General features: G+C 34.7%; 1 protein-coding gene across 1 annotated transcript in view; it reads right to left on the bottom strand.

The window, feature by feature from the left end:
* Positions 1 to 15,640, bottom strand: part of LanB2 (laminin subunit gamma-1) — a 166,945-nt gene that overhangs the window by 15,274 nt on the left and 136,031 nt on the right. Inside the window, exons 16-20 of the mRNA XM_090375827.1 lie at positions 11,599 to 11,736; positions 7,971 to 8,162; positions 3,634 to 3,943; positions 2,610 to 2,747; positions 1,962 to 2,139 (exon numbers count right to left, since the gene is read on the bottom strand). Of these exons, the coding sequence (XP_090231953.1) occupies positions 1,962 to 2,139; positions 2,610 to 2,747; positions 3,634 to 3,943; positions 7,971 to 8,162; positions 11,599 to 11,736 (956 nt within the window). The remainder of the gene's footprint in view (positions 1 to 1,961; positions 2,140 to 2,609; positions 2,748 to 3,633; positions 3,944 to 7,970; positions 8,163 to 11,598; positions 11,737 to 15,640) is intronic.

The raw sequence follows: 15,640 nt of genomic DNA on the forward strand, positions 1-15,640 counted from the left end.
AGAAAACCTTCTCTGTTTCTAGTAATGAAGTAATGATTTTTTTCTTAAATTCTGAGAATTTCTGAAAAAAACATTCAAACAATTAGCTGATATGTACAGTACTTTCTTGTGTGATTTTTAGATCATTTGAAAGAAGTCTTACAAATAATCTAAAATATTTGATAGTCTAACTGAATCTAGACTGTTCTATTAATTACACACTTTCTGCAAAATGGTGTCTCAATTATGAAGTCCACTAAAACTATAGTTTTATTCTTTCTTTTTATGTTTACATTGTTACAGCAAACATATAGTAAGGATTCAATAAAACAGTGAAGTGCATGGATGGCATAACTGTTTCCATGGGAGTCATGAAAGTCATAAAATGATAGAAGTTCTTTATGTCCAAAGAGATCTTCCAACATTGTCTACTCTGAATTTATACCAGAAGCCCAAACTATATTCTGGTGTATAAATCAAATTTTGGAGGTCCAAAAATTACCGTATATTTTTAAAAAAGTATACAGTATTACTCACTTTTTAGAAAATTTCATATTCTATTTCTGACATAATGTTTGGCAGTATCACTGTCTCTTCAAAAGAAAATCAATTCTATCCCATATAAGAAATTTGATATGCCAGAGTTTTGAAACAGTTTATCATTATTTCTTTATTGATTGCTTCCCATGCTTTAGTAATTCACTCAATATTGAACTTCTAGTGAAACAGATACATATTTCCCCCTTTCAAGTTGTATGTTTTCTCTCCTTCAATCATCCACTTATTCCATTCAATATGAATGTGATCTTTAAATAGTTCATTAATGCAGACATTAAACAGTTAAATTAATGATATCAAACCTCCTGGTAACAAATGCGGTGTCAGCACTGTTGATTTTCAACCATATCTTTACATAGTCTGTTCAGTGAAATATGAATACAATTCCATACCAAAATACCACATTCTTTTCAACACCCCTCTCCCCAATATTCCATGGTTTAACTTTGTCTTCATTCTGTCTAGCCTTTCTTGTGAACATCAACAATAATTCCTGCTGGAAACATTTTCAGCATCCGTTTTCTTCAAAACAATGCTCATTGGTTTTAAACAGCAATACTGTTTACCAAAGGAAAACTTTTGATATTGTCAACTGCTTACTGCAAATGCAATTTCACATTGAGGCAGGATTTAAAGAGAAACCAGTTTACAGTACAGTAATAAGCAGGCAACAAGCAATGGCTGAGCTATATAATCAAAGCCTCCCATAAACACATATAGCATCATTAAAGATATTACATTTATCACCTATATCTGTAGATTTCGGTTTCGTAACCGTCTACATAAGGGATTAGCTTATGCAGAAGTATATACTTACCACTTATTTTACAGTTTACTGACTGCAAAATAAGTGGTAAGTGTGATAAAATGTCACAATATAAACTTTTTAAAAGAAAGAGCAGAAATAATTGAATTAGAAAAATAGACTGGTTCTTAATAAAGATTCTACTATAATACATCACTAGATGAGATGCAAAAGATTACTGTAAAAGAGGATGATGATTGACTTGTATGGTGAATATATGATTAAGCACAAATTTTCAAGACAAGAAACAGAAGTTGACTTATAACACCATACATAGTACTTTGAGCACTGTAATAAAAGACCGCAGTGAAATCCTTAACTCTAATTTCAACAGGCGGAACTCACACAGAGAGTGAATCACAGACATTTCAGAAAGACTTTGCTTTCATTCTTTGGCATTAAACAGTTATTAAAAAAGCATTCATAGTTGCTCTGAAACTATACATAACTTACAGCATTTTAGAATTTTATAGAGCTCAAAATTAGCTCTGTAATTGCAGAAATGGATATTCTATTTTACTTTATCACTCTATTACAGAGGAAATTAGAAAGAGAAAATAAGTGTATATATACATGCATTTTTTTTTTATTTTAAATTATATTAAAAAGCAGACCATACCTCTTCAATTATTTCTTTGGCTACCTGTCTTATACCAGGAGTATCTAATTCTGGAATTAAAACTGAGTCAGCTGTTGTATAAAGATCCAGAGCATCATTATAGGTTCTATCTGCTTCCTGTTTAGCTTCTTCAGCTATAGCTTTTGTTTTCTCTAATAATCCTGCAGTTTCTTCCAATCTGTGAAAAATTAAATATATTTCAATAATGTGAAGAAGTTACTTTTTTTTTTTATTCTATACTAAACAATAGATGGAAAAACTAGTTTATTGTTCTGAATTTATCCAAATAACTATTTTGTTAGTTTAGTGGAAATCTGCTGAATTTATTATCAATTCACAAGATAAGTTTGGTAAAAAAAGGTAGTTTTTATTTATATTTTATTTTAAATTTTTATTTTATCTCTGTCTCTATCCAAATACTGTTTTTTTTGTCAGTTTTAGTATAGGGTAAGGAAATTTGCAGAAGCAAGCTGCCTTCATAACAGGCTTTGTTTTCTAGTTATAGGTTAAAACTATTTAAAAAATCTTATGACATTGATTCTTCATTAATGATAAACTTGACAGCATCTCTAATTGTTTTTAAGATATGCTGATTAATTTTACCAATAACCTTAGATAAAAGAAATAATAAAATTAGCAGAAACTTACTCTTGTTTTAGTACAAAGATATCATTTGTTGTTTGATCTTGAGTTTTTAAGGCTTCTCTTGCAAGTCTGTAGGCCTCCATTGAAGTATTTGAAGCTTCCTTTGCAAGATCCTCAATTTCTCCAGCTTCATGTGTTTGTCTATAAAATAAAACAAAATGATAATTCTATCATAAAATAAATACCAATCTTTATAGAAAGGAAGAAATTATTGCTCAGCATGCCACAATTATTACAACACACAAATACATAGATATTTTTACCCATTATTAAAATACAGATGCTTACAAACTTCACAAGATAACAAAATGTTACCTAAGGTATAAAATTAGACTAATAAAAATTAAAATCAAAATCTTAATAACAGAATCAGTGATCATTAAAGGTTAGATTTTAAGGATAAATATTACAATAAATTAATAACCTCTTCAAAAAATCATGCAGGAAGTTATATGCCTTGAGGAAGTTATTAATTTATTATCCAGTTCATATAGTAAGGTATTATATAGTCGGGGCCACCTCAAGGGGGTGGTAGGCTAGGTAAGTGTCGCTTATGGGTGGCAGTTCAAGAGGGCACCGAAATTTATTTGATATTGTTTTCTGATTAGTTAATGCTTATCAGTATTCAACATTTAAGGTGTAAATTTTATTTTGCTTACTAGTGGCACATAGGAATGCAGTGCTACTGATTACTTTACTATAATAAAACATTTAATATGCTATATCTTATTCATAAAATGGAAGAGAAAGACTAAAAAGCAATGAATCTGAATTAATACATACTCTCAAAATTATCTTAGCCAATTTACAATCCATTAATATATCCTCTAAAAACAGATTTTTTTTTTTCAGCTATATCTAAAGGCCAATAGAAAAAACTATTAACTTATCTTATATTAGAAAATTATTGAGTAACTTTTGTTTTATTTGTTATATTTATGATCAATTGCCTGTTTAAATGTATGAATTGGCATAATATTAAAACTTTTAATTTAATCAGACTATAAACAACCAATGATAAACTTACTCATCTGCCAACTGTCTTGCATCTCTTGCAATCTGCGACATCCGCTCTGACTGCTGTCCAAATCTGTCTGATCTCTCCACTGCCTTTTGAAGTGCATCATATCCATCAGTCTCTAAGAAACGTTTAGCATTAGCCAGTGCTTCTTTGGCTTGCTGGATAATTTCTTCAGCAATTGTAATATTTTGTTCACCTTCCACACCAATACCTCTAACCTCATCAGTTTTAACAGCTATCTGTCCTGTTGTCTTCCACACATCTTTTAATCTTTTTCTAAACTCGTTCAATTTTCCAACTAAATTTCCATCAGCACCTGGAATGAAAACAGATGGACCATATTTCATTATAAAGCAAGATACAATGAAACAGGTAATTAATTCAATATTTAAATATATATAAAAATATTCAATGTAATAATCAGCAATCCATTCATAATAATTAGAAATCCAAACTACATTTAACAAAGTATTTGGTATATTTTGATAAATTATGAAAAATCAAAAATAAATTAATTTCTGTCAAAAAAGCTGTTTCTTTTAGTAATCTATAAGTTCAGTTATAACTTTAGAAATACATAAGTTGAGCATATAACTTTTACAGAAAACCAGGACTTATTAATTCTCAAGTGGATGCAGTGATAAACAAGGTGCACCAAAATAAAAATATAGGACTGGTTGTTGCTGTTGTTATTTGGTTTTTAGGAGCATTAGCAACTAAGGCCATATTGCTCCAGGGATATGCGGTGGTCATTCCCTGACCTTTCCGCATCCTCCGTATTTGGCGGCCACGGGCTCGAACGCTGGTCTAATCAAGAAGCATGTGCTATGCACTGCTGCTCCTGCTCCTGCTCACCTGGCTACAAAGGTGCCCTATAGGACTGGAGATAAAGATCTATTAGAGTAATAAAATTCAGCATTTCTTCAGTATGTTTTGGACCTCTGATTTGAGTCACTAACTGCGTTAGAACTGGAAAAGTATGGCCATTCATTCAAATAACATGTGTGCATGCACCATGTGATAAAACATGGTGCACGCACACATGTCATGATCCAGTACTATAACAAAATCCTATTATCCTATATTTTATAAGTTCACATAGCTGAGTGGTCAAAACAGGTCATTACAGTGGTCAGTACAGTAGACTACTCATTCGAATTGACTGTATGATTCCACCAGACCATTAAATATGCTTAATTATAAGAGGACTGGTACGAAAATAATGTCTCATAATTTTTTACCTTCAAATGTGGTGCTGTAGATCATTTCACGTGTTACTGGGTGGTCACTAGATGTCTCTAGTGTCATCATCATGAGGGCCATGATCAGTCTCGTGAGTGCAGCACAGTTCAAAATGGTGGATGTTACAGATATATGTATTAAGCAAAGAGTGGCAATTGAATTTCATACCAAGGAAGAAGTGACACCTATCAAAATTCATATGCATCTAAAAAATGTTTATGGTGACAATACTGTAGATGTGAGTACAGTTAGATATTGGGTAAGACGCTTTAAGAGTGGGGAAAGTGACATTGTTGCAAGCCCTAAAGCTGGCCAGTAACGTCAGTGGCAACAGACAAGAGCCGGATCAATGCGATGATCAAAGAAGACCGCTGCATCACAATATGCAAATTGTGCAATGCAGTAGATATAGAGAAACTAGGCTACAACAAGGTTTGAATCTGGTGGGTTCTGAAAATGCTGATACATGACCACAAAGAAGCCCAGAAAGTCATCTACACAGAACTTCTCTGGTGTTATGAGAGTGAAAGAGAGGTTTTTCTTTCACACATAGTCACAGGTGACAAAACCTGGGTCCACTATTATTATGAAACGAAGAGAAAGTTGATGGAGTGGCACCATCAAAATTCACCATGCAAGATTGATTGATTTTGATTTGGTAGTTGTTGGCGCATCGGCTTCTGTGGCCATATTGCACCTCCCAAGGTTTTTGCAGTACTTTGATCCAAGCCCGAGGCGGGAATCGAACCCGCGACCTTTGGGCTGCCGGGCAGGTACTTTACCCACTCGGCTAGCCCGGTCGGCCACCATGCAAGAAGTTCAAAAGACAGCCTTTTGTCAGTAAAGTCATGGTGACAGTGTTTTGGGACAAAGATGGAGGTCTTGCTTATGGACTTCTTGGAGCATGGCACCACAATCAACTCAGATCGATATGTGGAAATGTTGAAAAAGTTTAAAACCTGCATCCATAGAGTTTGACCAGACAAAAACCTTAATGAGGTTGTTCTTCTCCATGACAATGCAGAACCCCATGCCAGTCTGCCCGTGATGGAGGCCATTGCAAAATTGGGATGCACTGTTCCTCCTCACCCTTCTCATAGTCTGGCTCTTGCACCTTCCAACTAAATCTACAACAAAAACATATGAAACATTAAGAACTGTTTATTGTGATGAAACATTAAGTCATACCAGCGTGTCAGAATGATATGAGGATGTTTGGGATGACTCAAGAAGTGGGCATCCATTAACCTCTTGAAATAAGAACAGATTCACAAGAAGTTGGGAAATTGTGGAAAGAGATTGTAGTTTGACCTTTAGAATGATGGCTGATGAGTTGGATACGAACAAGGTGATTTGTCAAGTTCTGAACAAAGATTTAGGGAAAAGGAAGGTCTGTGCAAAAATTTTTTGCCACGCAGTCTCATGGATAAGGAATGAAGAGTGCCATCATGTGAAGACCTCATCCAGACTTATCAGGATAATTCTAATTTCTTCAACTGTATTGTCACTGGAGATTGGCATTGGGTGTTTCAGTATGACCCAGAGACAAAGCGACAGAGCACACAGTGGACTTCAAAATCGTCACCAAGGCCCAAAAAAGTTTCAGTTACAGAAGTTCAGGATCAAGATGATCAGCATCATCTTGATCCTGAACTTCTGTAATCTTTTTGGACAAACAGGGTGTAATTCACAAGGAATTTGTACATGTTGGACAGACAACTTATGTAGCCGAGATCCGCTAATTTTCGTAAAAAATCGGACAAGTGCTAACTTATTGTGATTTTCTCTAGTAGAGGATCTGTGTTCTCATTTTGAATTTAAAATCAATCTTGTGAATTTTAACTAAATAGGATAGTATAGGCTATTAAGAAGTATTTTTGGAATATTAAAATTTAGAAATATTATATTTTTGAATGGCTGCATCCAGGAGAGATGTAATTAGAATAATATTGAAATAAATAAACCTAGTAAGAGGATGAAGGAATAAAAGCAAGCTTTGATCCTAAATCCAAGCATGGGGGAATAATTGGAGGTATATGTACCTGAAGGGGAGAGAGTCAATGCTGCATTCTATGTACAGGTGCTTCAAAGACTATTGAAGTACATTTCTAGGGTAAGGCCACAAAATTTTGAGAGAAAGGCAGCTGGTTCTTGTTGCACAAAAATGTCCCCTGTCCATTCTTGCATATTGTGAAGACTTTTCTGATGAAACATGGCATTATACAGATCAACCATCAGCCCTACTCTCCCCAACTAGTACCTGCAGACCTCTTTCTGTTTCCCAAGGTGAAAACTGTCCTCAAAGGAAAGAGATTTCGTGATGTAGAGGACATAAAGAAAAACATGATGACCAAACTGAACATCATTTGGATGTTCAGTTTGGTCATTATGTTCCTGACTCTTTTCTGAAACTTTTAGAATGATGTATTAAACACATTCAACCAGGCGACTATTACTTTGAATAAAAATAAAACCATTTTTGAGCTTCTTGAGAATGGCAGCTTTTATTTCAAGTATTCTCTTCTGCTTAAAACAGTAAATCTGAACAGCATAATAATTTTCCAGTTAGCTACTTCGGCCAACAAAGCACTCCTTCAGTTACTCACTGGGCAGTTCCAGAACCATGTAATAGACCAAAAATAAATAAAAAAAATAGACACACCAGGGAAATAATGCTTGATCCAAGAGATACCAAACACTTAAACACTTTTCTAGTATTTGAAGAAATCATTTTACATTTTACATATTCTCACAATAATGGAATATAATTACAGTGGCTATTTTTCAGTTTGCTTTATTTCTTTCCTAACTTTTGTATTTGCTGTTAAATTTTATTCTCCTCAGGTCAGTAATATTTTATACCATCTCTCTCTCTTTCTTTCTTACTTTCTCTTCCCCCCCCCTCCCTCTATCTATACTTCTACATATTCATTTCCACCAAAATAAATACTGTTTATTTTATTTTCATGCTAAAATTCTAAGTCATTTTGAGTTTCCAAATCTATCAAAGCTTGACTTTGCCAAAAATATTTCACTTCTGACATCAGAGAAAAACTTGATCAATTTAAAAAAAAAAAAAAGTTAAAAAGAAGGTTACTTACCTGCAGCATTCTTGGCATCTTGGAGAAGTTCCTCTACTCTGTGTTGTACTTCAGCCAATTTGTTCTCAAAGTCTTCATCATTAACAATTTGAGGATTTTTCTCTATAGCTTCCAAAAGATCAGCCAATTCTTGTAATTTGCCACGATGCTCATTTACTGCATCTTGCACCAAGTTGTAGCACGGAGGGCAGTCTGAAGAATTTCATAAAGCATTATACACTCACTTAAAAATAAGAAAAGTTTTAATAATTCTAACAATTTAAAATCAGTAAAAATATGATTTAGATCATTCATTTAGATGATTTAGATTTTGATGATGGGCTTATGTTCTTAATATAAATGGAATTAATTTTATATTTATATTCATTCATTGTACATAAGGTACTTCAGAGCAGAAATAAAAAGTAATTAGTAATATTAAATTATTTTGATTGGCCTTGTGTAACTATACATTTATTATTAGTAGCAGTGGCATATGATGCAAGAAAAAAAAAAAAAAAGGTAAAGTGCAGCCATTATCAACCCACTGCAGGATGGAAGCCTCCTCAACAATTTATGCAGAGGGAAATGGACCATAATCTGCCACGCTGGTCCAGTGTGGGTTGGCAGATCGACCGTATTCAGCAGTCAGAGGCTTGAACCCCGGTCTACTCAAAGAGCGTGTGCTACTGCACTCCCGCTCCTGACCACTCAGCTACGGAGGCAAGAAAGCAAGCTTAAAAAGCATCAGCCAAAAAAACCCTTCCACATCACCTGTCCATCCCCTCGAATAATATGTCTAGTTTTTCCTTGAATTTATTCAAACTACACACTTCTACAACAACAGATGAAAGTTTTTCCACGTGAACTAAATATACAATTCCATAAAAATCCATCCAATGGGAGTCAAGTTGTTACATGCAGACAGACAGACAACAGACGGATGCACACAAAGAAGACAACATGCATTTATGCATATATGCTAACACGTCAAAAAAAAACTTCCCACATCGCCTGTTCATTCCCTCCAATAATTTGTCTAAGTTTTTCCTTGAATTTATTCAAACTACACACTTCTACAACAACAGATTAAAGTTTTTCCACGTGAACTAAATATACAATTCCATAAAAATCCATCCAATGGGAGTCAAGTTGTTACATGCAGACAGACAGACAACAGACGGATGCACACAAAGAAGACAACATGCATATATGCTAACACGTCAAAAAAAACTTCCCACATCGCCTGTTCATTTCCTCCAATAATTTGTCTAGTTCTTCCTTGAACTTGTTTAAACTACCCACTTCCACAATAGATGGAAGTTTGTTCCAACAATCAACCACCTGCTGGCTGAAGGCAAACCTCCATGCATCTATCCTGCAACCATCCTTCCTCAATTTGGATTTATGCTCCTTCATATGTAGTTTGAGCAAAGAGGAAGAATGCCATCAGAAATGTAGGTGCCCAATATATTCAAAGCCTGAATCACCTCAATCAGATCATGTCACAGGTGCTTAGTCTCTGGATGCTACAATTTGCAGAAATGAAGCCTTTCTTTGTAAGACCACCTTTTCATCTCCCTGAAATTCAGGGAGGATTTCAGTTTTTCTGGAAAAAAAATTCAGTTTTGCTTCTAGAATTTTTATATTGTAATAGTATCCACGGGCTTATTCAGGAGGAGCAGAGGGGCATATGCTTCCCCAACCAAAAATTCAAAATTAACAGAAAAAGCTTCATGTGTTGTATTGCCAAATGTTTGGAAATACAGTAAACCCTCGCTAATCCAGATGTCAGATAATCCGCATCGAAATACAAAAAATTCTTTCACAGTTCAGTACTGTACTTTGAAAGACACACTGGATTTAGGCAGGCAGAGGAGTAACTCTGACTGTGCAGAGAGAGAGATCGAACATCACACTGTCTTGCGTGCTGTTCAGTATTGTTGTTGACTCTGAATCCGATGGGTGTAATTGCTTATATTGCTTCATTTGCATACTTCTTTATATGTATATATATGTATATTAGTTAACATACTTTATATATTATGGGCTTATGTAATTGTTGGCTAAACCACAATACCATTGCCTTGTTGAGGCCCTCGTATGCAGATGGTTTCATCGTTTTTCTGATAGCCATGCCTTTAATGCTATCAGATGTCGCTTATCACTTATTTATGACTTGCAAAACATCTGTTTATACCTTTATATTTATTATTTAAATTTTATGATTTCCAGTGGATTTTTTTTTTTTAAACTTTGGAGTCTTGAAGTGTCCCAGTTAATTGAGTCTGCTGTACAACTTCTGAGTCCTCCGTCGATGGATAAATGTAGTCTTTTTCTAGTTTTTAAATAAAGGCTCTACAGTGATATTTTTTAAATTTAATTTATTTTTATCAGCACTACCTATATCATTAAATTATTTATTTATTTGTGTTCTAAGTTTTTTTGTCTTTTAGGGCAATCTTTTGCTTCACTAATCCAGATTATTGCTTAATCTGGATTAGTGAGGGTCTACTGCAATATATTGTCATTTTTTGTGATTAATACATATTATTATTCACATACTTTCCTAATATTCAAATAAAGATAATTTAATCAATCAAACATTATTTCATTCATCAAACATCAATCAAGCATTCTTAGGTCTAATTAAAAAAAAAAAAAAATACTCAAAAATCTGGTCAAGATGTCCCCTTACGATGATACTTGGATACGATGCTGATAATATCTATCCTTTTAATATAAAAACAGAAATTGAACCCAAGCAATTTTGAAATTTACTTAGTTTTGATTTAGGCTACACTGTTACTTATATCACAAAAAAATTTCAAACACTGCAGTAAAAAAAATCAAGACTGCACATACTGTGTGTGTGTGTGTGTGTATAAATGGATGAGTGTGGAGGGGGCCTATTTAAGCAAAATCAGCTCTTAGAAGAACTCAAAGAAGCAACAAGCAATTAAACTGCTTTCCCACACTGCAAGTAATACAATTATTTTTACATTATAGGTTTACAGCTGTCATATTTTAATTTTTTTCTTTTCATTGTATTTCCAATTATTTATTTTTAAATTTAATAGAAAAAAAAGTTAACATGATTCATTCACGAGGGACAGTAAGGAATATTCTCTTAATGAAGGAATATTCAGACCCTTTTATATGATCACTTACTTATATTATATTATCTGTGGGGGAGTATTTATTATTGTTTATTTTGTGAGAGTGCATGTATGTGTGTGCAAGCTGTGATATAAGGATTTGATTTTGATGATGGGCAAACCATAAACTTTGTGCTCTGTCCCTCTTCCCCATTCTAACAGTTTTTTTGCATGAAAAATATTTTCCCCAACCCCAAATTGAATCAAACACTGCACTATGAACTGCTGTGTTCCCTAGACTGTTTATGGTACTAGATTTAGTGGATCCAGTACTATAAATAAAATAAGATGCTGGATCAGTTTCAGCTAAGACAAAATATATAGTTTCATTAGTTATGAATACACAAAAATATGCTGTAAAAGTAAGATAAACATTACCTCAGTGAGATAAATAAATACTTATTCATTTACCTCACTAAAATTCAAAGATCTCTCTCCAGATCTGTATAACATCTACAAATGCTTAGCTCTAAACATCTGAGAATGCCTACCTACACATCCAGCTTCTTTATTCCACTTGTTTTCTTTACAGTACTCACACCTTCTACCTTCCACATTCGGTCTACAAGAACATTGTCCAGAAGGTTCACACTGGGCTGACAAAGATCCAATTGGATCACATTCACATACTGAAAAATCAAAATATTATGAATGAAGTTAGTATTTCAAGACACATTTGAAATTAAACCAAAGTTATATAAATTTTTTTAAGATTTTCAGCTAGACTAAACCTATAGCTATTTAACCCTCTGGCAGATCCACTAAAATTCACTGAAGAGGCCTCTGGAGTCAGAAACACTGATTCATCTATAATGCTACTAAAACACTGTTAAGGGACAGTCTTGTCTGATAAATCTGATTGGACAATATGATGTGGTTACAAAGGAACTGGATGCAAAAAATAATTTTGATATCATATACTTGGATTTCAGGAAAGCTTTTGACACGTGTGCATGGAAGACTACTGTACAAATTGAAGCAGTATAGTATTAAGGGTAAGTTGCTACAACGGATAAAAGGGAAATTGAGTGGGAGAAGACAGTGTAAGATGTAGATCTTACAAATTAAAATAGAAATATTTGTTTTGCTAAAATAAATCCAGGAAGGGCGATGGAAAGTGAGAATTAGCATTACTGCATGGGTATTAAGTTAAAGATAGTAAGTATTAAGACTGGATATTTAGTTTTAATTTAGATAAGGTTAAAGTTGGAAAAAACATTGGATTTAGGAATTGACAGTTTTAGACATGTGAATTAAAATAGCGACTAAAGGTAAACAAGTAATTTAAATGATACAAGAAAACAAACAAAGACAGGGAGGACTAAGAAAGGGGTGCCATTTGAGAACAGGTGAGAAAGGGTTGCTGAGGACAAGAACAATAGGACTGTAAAATGGGATTACGAAGCATCTCTTTTGATCTAAGCCACCGTTATTTATTTGTTTTTTTTATGTGAACCCCAAACACGAGAGATATTAGAACCTATAGTACTTAGTACCGTGCTTGGGTTGGAGGTTGGGAAGACGAAAGAAGATATTTGTTAACATTGGACTTGAACTTCTGTAGATTGTAATTTTCAGGAAATATGTATGAAGGAAGGTTGTTCCAGAAAACGGCAGTTGAATGAATAAATGAGGGAGAGTAAACAGGAAATTAGTGGACGTCCAGTGTTCGCATCAAAAGAAAACAGCATCAGGGCAACCGAAATTTGGGTAAGCTTGATATATTTAGCAAAAATGTGAAAACGAAAATGAGTGTTTTGGAGGTTACTGGCAAACATAAAAGGGCCATACTGCCGTGTGAAAAAAAAAAAAAAAGAAATTTCTAGAGAAGGGTTGGTTTGTGCGCTAGGGAGACAGCTGAGGTGAGTTGTTTTAGGAAATAGGAAGGAATGAAAAAATTAAACAGTATGGGGATTGGCTGGAGTCCTTGGGGAGGTGTTCCAAACTTGAGGGAAAGAGTAAAGTTTGGGGGGAGTAATTTGAGCACGTGTCCATTCTGTATCTGACTTCTCTGTGGTCTAAAGAAGAGAAAGTTGTGGGTTGAAGTAGAAGTAGATTTTTTGGTAGTCAGAGTTCACATCTCATGGTAGCAGGATGAAGAAGAAAAAGAAATATGAGAGAAAGAAAGCCTGGTCCAGCATTGGAAGGCAGTGTACCCAAGAAATGGAAGAAAGCCTGGTCTGGCATTAGAAGGCAGTGTGCCCAAGAAATGGAAGAAAGCCTGTCTGCCTCAAAGGAAGCCTGAAGGAAGCAAAAGGAAATTGGAAGTAGCGGCCATTCCGGAATGTAAGACTGTTCCTGTTTTTTTCTTGAATCCTGAACTCAAGGACTCATAACCTAGCTTTGTAAGGAATTGAGTGATAGTCCTTTTAAAAAGGAAACATTCCTGTTGTATTAGGCAAGTTAGTTACTAAGGTTGAGATAATTTGTTATGAATGTAAATGATTTTGAAATAACGTTAGGGTAGTGAAGAGGGATGACTAAGGTGGTAACTAGAGAGTAACTAAGATGGAATGAGTGATTTGTAGTAAATATTACTGATGTAAGAGGATACCAGTTGTAATAAATTTCATGGGTTAAAAGCTAAGAGATATAACAAAATATATAGAAAGAGTAATAATAGTTGAAATGAGTTTACTGATGTAGGAGATAAAAATTGGTAATGTAAGAGAATGATTGAGTAATCATCGAGGATTCAAATTAGTAAGATACAACTGATACAAGCTGATGTTAATAATTTGTAAATTGAGAAGAGCTGATTAGAGAAAGATAGTGTAGTGTGGTTCAAATATATGGAAATTAGCATTAGCAAGGACACATGATGCAAGAAAGCAAGCTTATATAGTATCAGCCAAAAAAAAAAAATACCCCATTCTGATTTCATTCATCCACCTGCTCCAAACGTTTGTCTAGTTCTGCCTTGAATCTGTTTAAGCTATCAACTTCTACGACAGATGGAAGTTTGTTCCAGCAATCAACTACCCGCTGGCTAAAGGCAAACTCCCGCACATCTAGCCTACAACTGTTTTTCCTCAAATTTGAATTTATGCCCTCTCAGGTGATTATTCTGAGCAAGAGGAAGAATCCCATCAGCATTGAGCATGCTCAAACCATTCAAGGCTTTATACACCTCAATTAGATCACCTTGCAGGTGTCTAGTCTCCAGACACTGTAATTTGCAAAACTTAAGCCTTTCTTCATAAGAGCAACCCTTTGTTCCATTCACTAATCTTGTTGCCCTTCTCTGTACTCGTTCCAACAGCTCTACATGCTTCTTAAAATGAAGCCTCCAGACCTGTATACAGTACTCAAGGTGTGGCCTCACCATTGCCTTATACAAGGGGATAATCACCTCCTTATCCCTGCATATCATTGACAAGACACTATGGGCTACTCTCGCAGACAGTCTGCACTGCTCAGAAAACTTCATATCTGCCTGCACAATTACCACCAGGTCATTTTCACCCTCTACCTCTGTCAGTGTAGTACCACACAGTTGATACATTACTCTGGGGTTACTGCTTCCCATATGCAGTACTTTACATTTGTCAATGTTAAACTTCAGTTGCCACCTCTCAGCCCATCTACTCAACTTTTCTAGATCCTGTTGCAGCAGTGTACTGTCATTAGTGTCATTAACAACCCTGCTGACCTTCGTATCATCTGCAAACTTAGACATTGTGTAAGCCTGATATACCATCATCAATATCATTAATGAATACAGAAAACAACAATGGACCCAACACTGAACCCTGGGGGACTCCACTATAATTGGTATACTTGTATGTAATTATTTGTTTCTTTTATGTAAATGCTGTATATAATGTTCATTAAAGTTTGTAAATTTTTTGTTAATAAATGCGTGTCTTTAATGTTCTGCTAACACCCACTTTACACACCCCAGAATCTAGAGTTTTCTGTGAATTGCAATCAGATTTTGCGTAATTTGGGGTTTGAGACCTCAATAGGGTCCAAAATCAAATTTAAATCAAATAAAATTTTTTTAATAATCTCCCCCCCTCCCCCCACAACAGAGAGTGGTAATCAATCAACGCTGCTCTTCATTGACTAATGTTATTAGTGAAGTCCCACAGGGTTCGGTGTTGGGCCCACTGTTGTTTTGTATATTTATCAATGATATTGATGAAGGTATATCAGGCTTAATTTCGAAATCTGCATATGATACAAAGGTTGGCAGGGTTGTTAATGACAGTAATGGCAGTGTGCTACTGCAAACAGGTTCTAGAAAAGTTGGGCAGATGGGCTGAGAAGTGGCAACTGAAGTTTAATACTGACAAATGAAAAGTACTGCATATGGGTAGAAGTAACCCCAGAGAAACTTACCAACTGTGTGATACTACACTTAGGGTCATAGAAAATGAAAAAGACCTGGAAGTAATTGTGCAGTCAGATGTGAAGTTTTCTGAGCAGTGCAGACAGGCTGCCAGAGCAAGTCACGGGGTATTGTCAATGATATATAGGAATTTTGCTAGTAGGGAAAAGGAGGTGATTATCCCTTTGTATAAGGCAATA

Source organism: Mastigoproctus giganteus, chromosome 6 (genome assembly GCF_048544385.1).
Source record: "Mastigoproctus giganteus isolate SK-2022 chromosome 6, ASM4854438v1, whole genome shotgun sequence".
Taxonomy (NCBI): Eukaryota; Metazoa; Arthropoda; class Arachnida; order Uropygi; family Thelyphonidae; genus Mastigoproctus; species Mastigoproctus giganteus.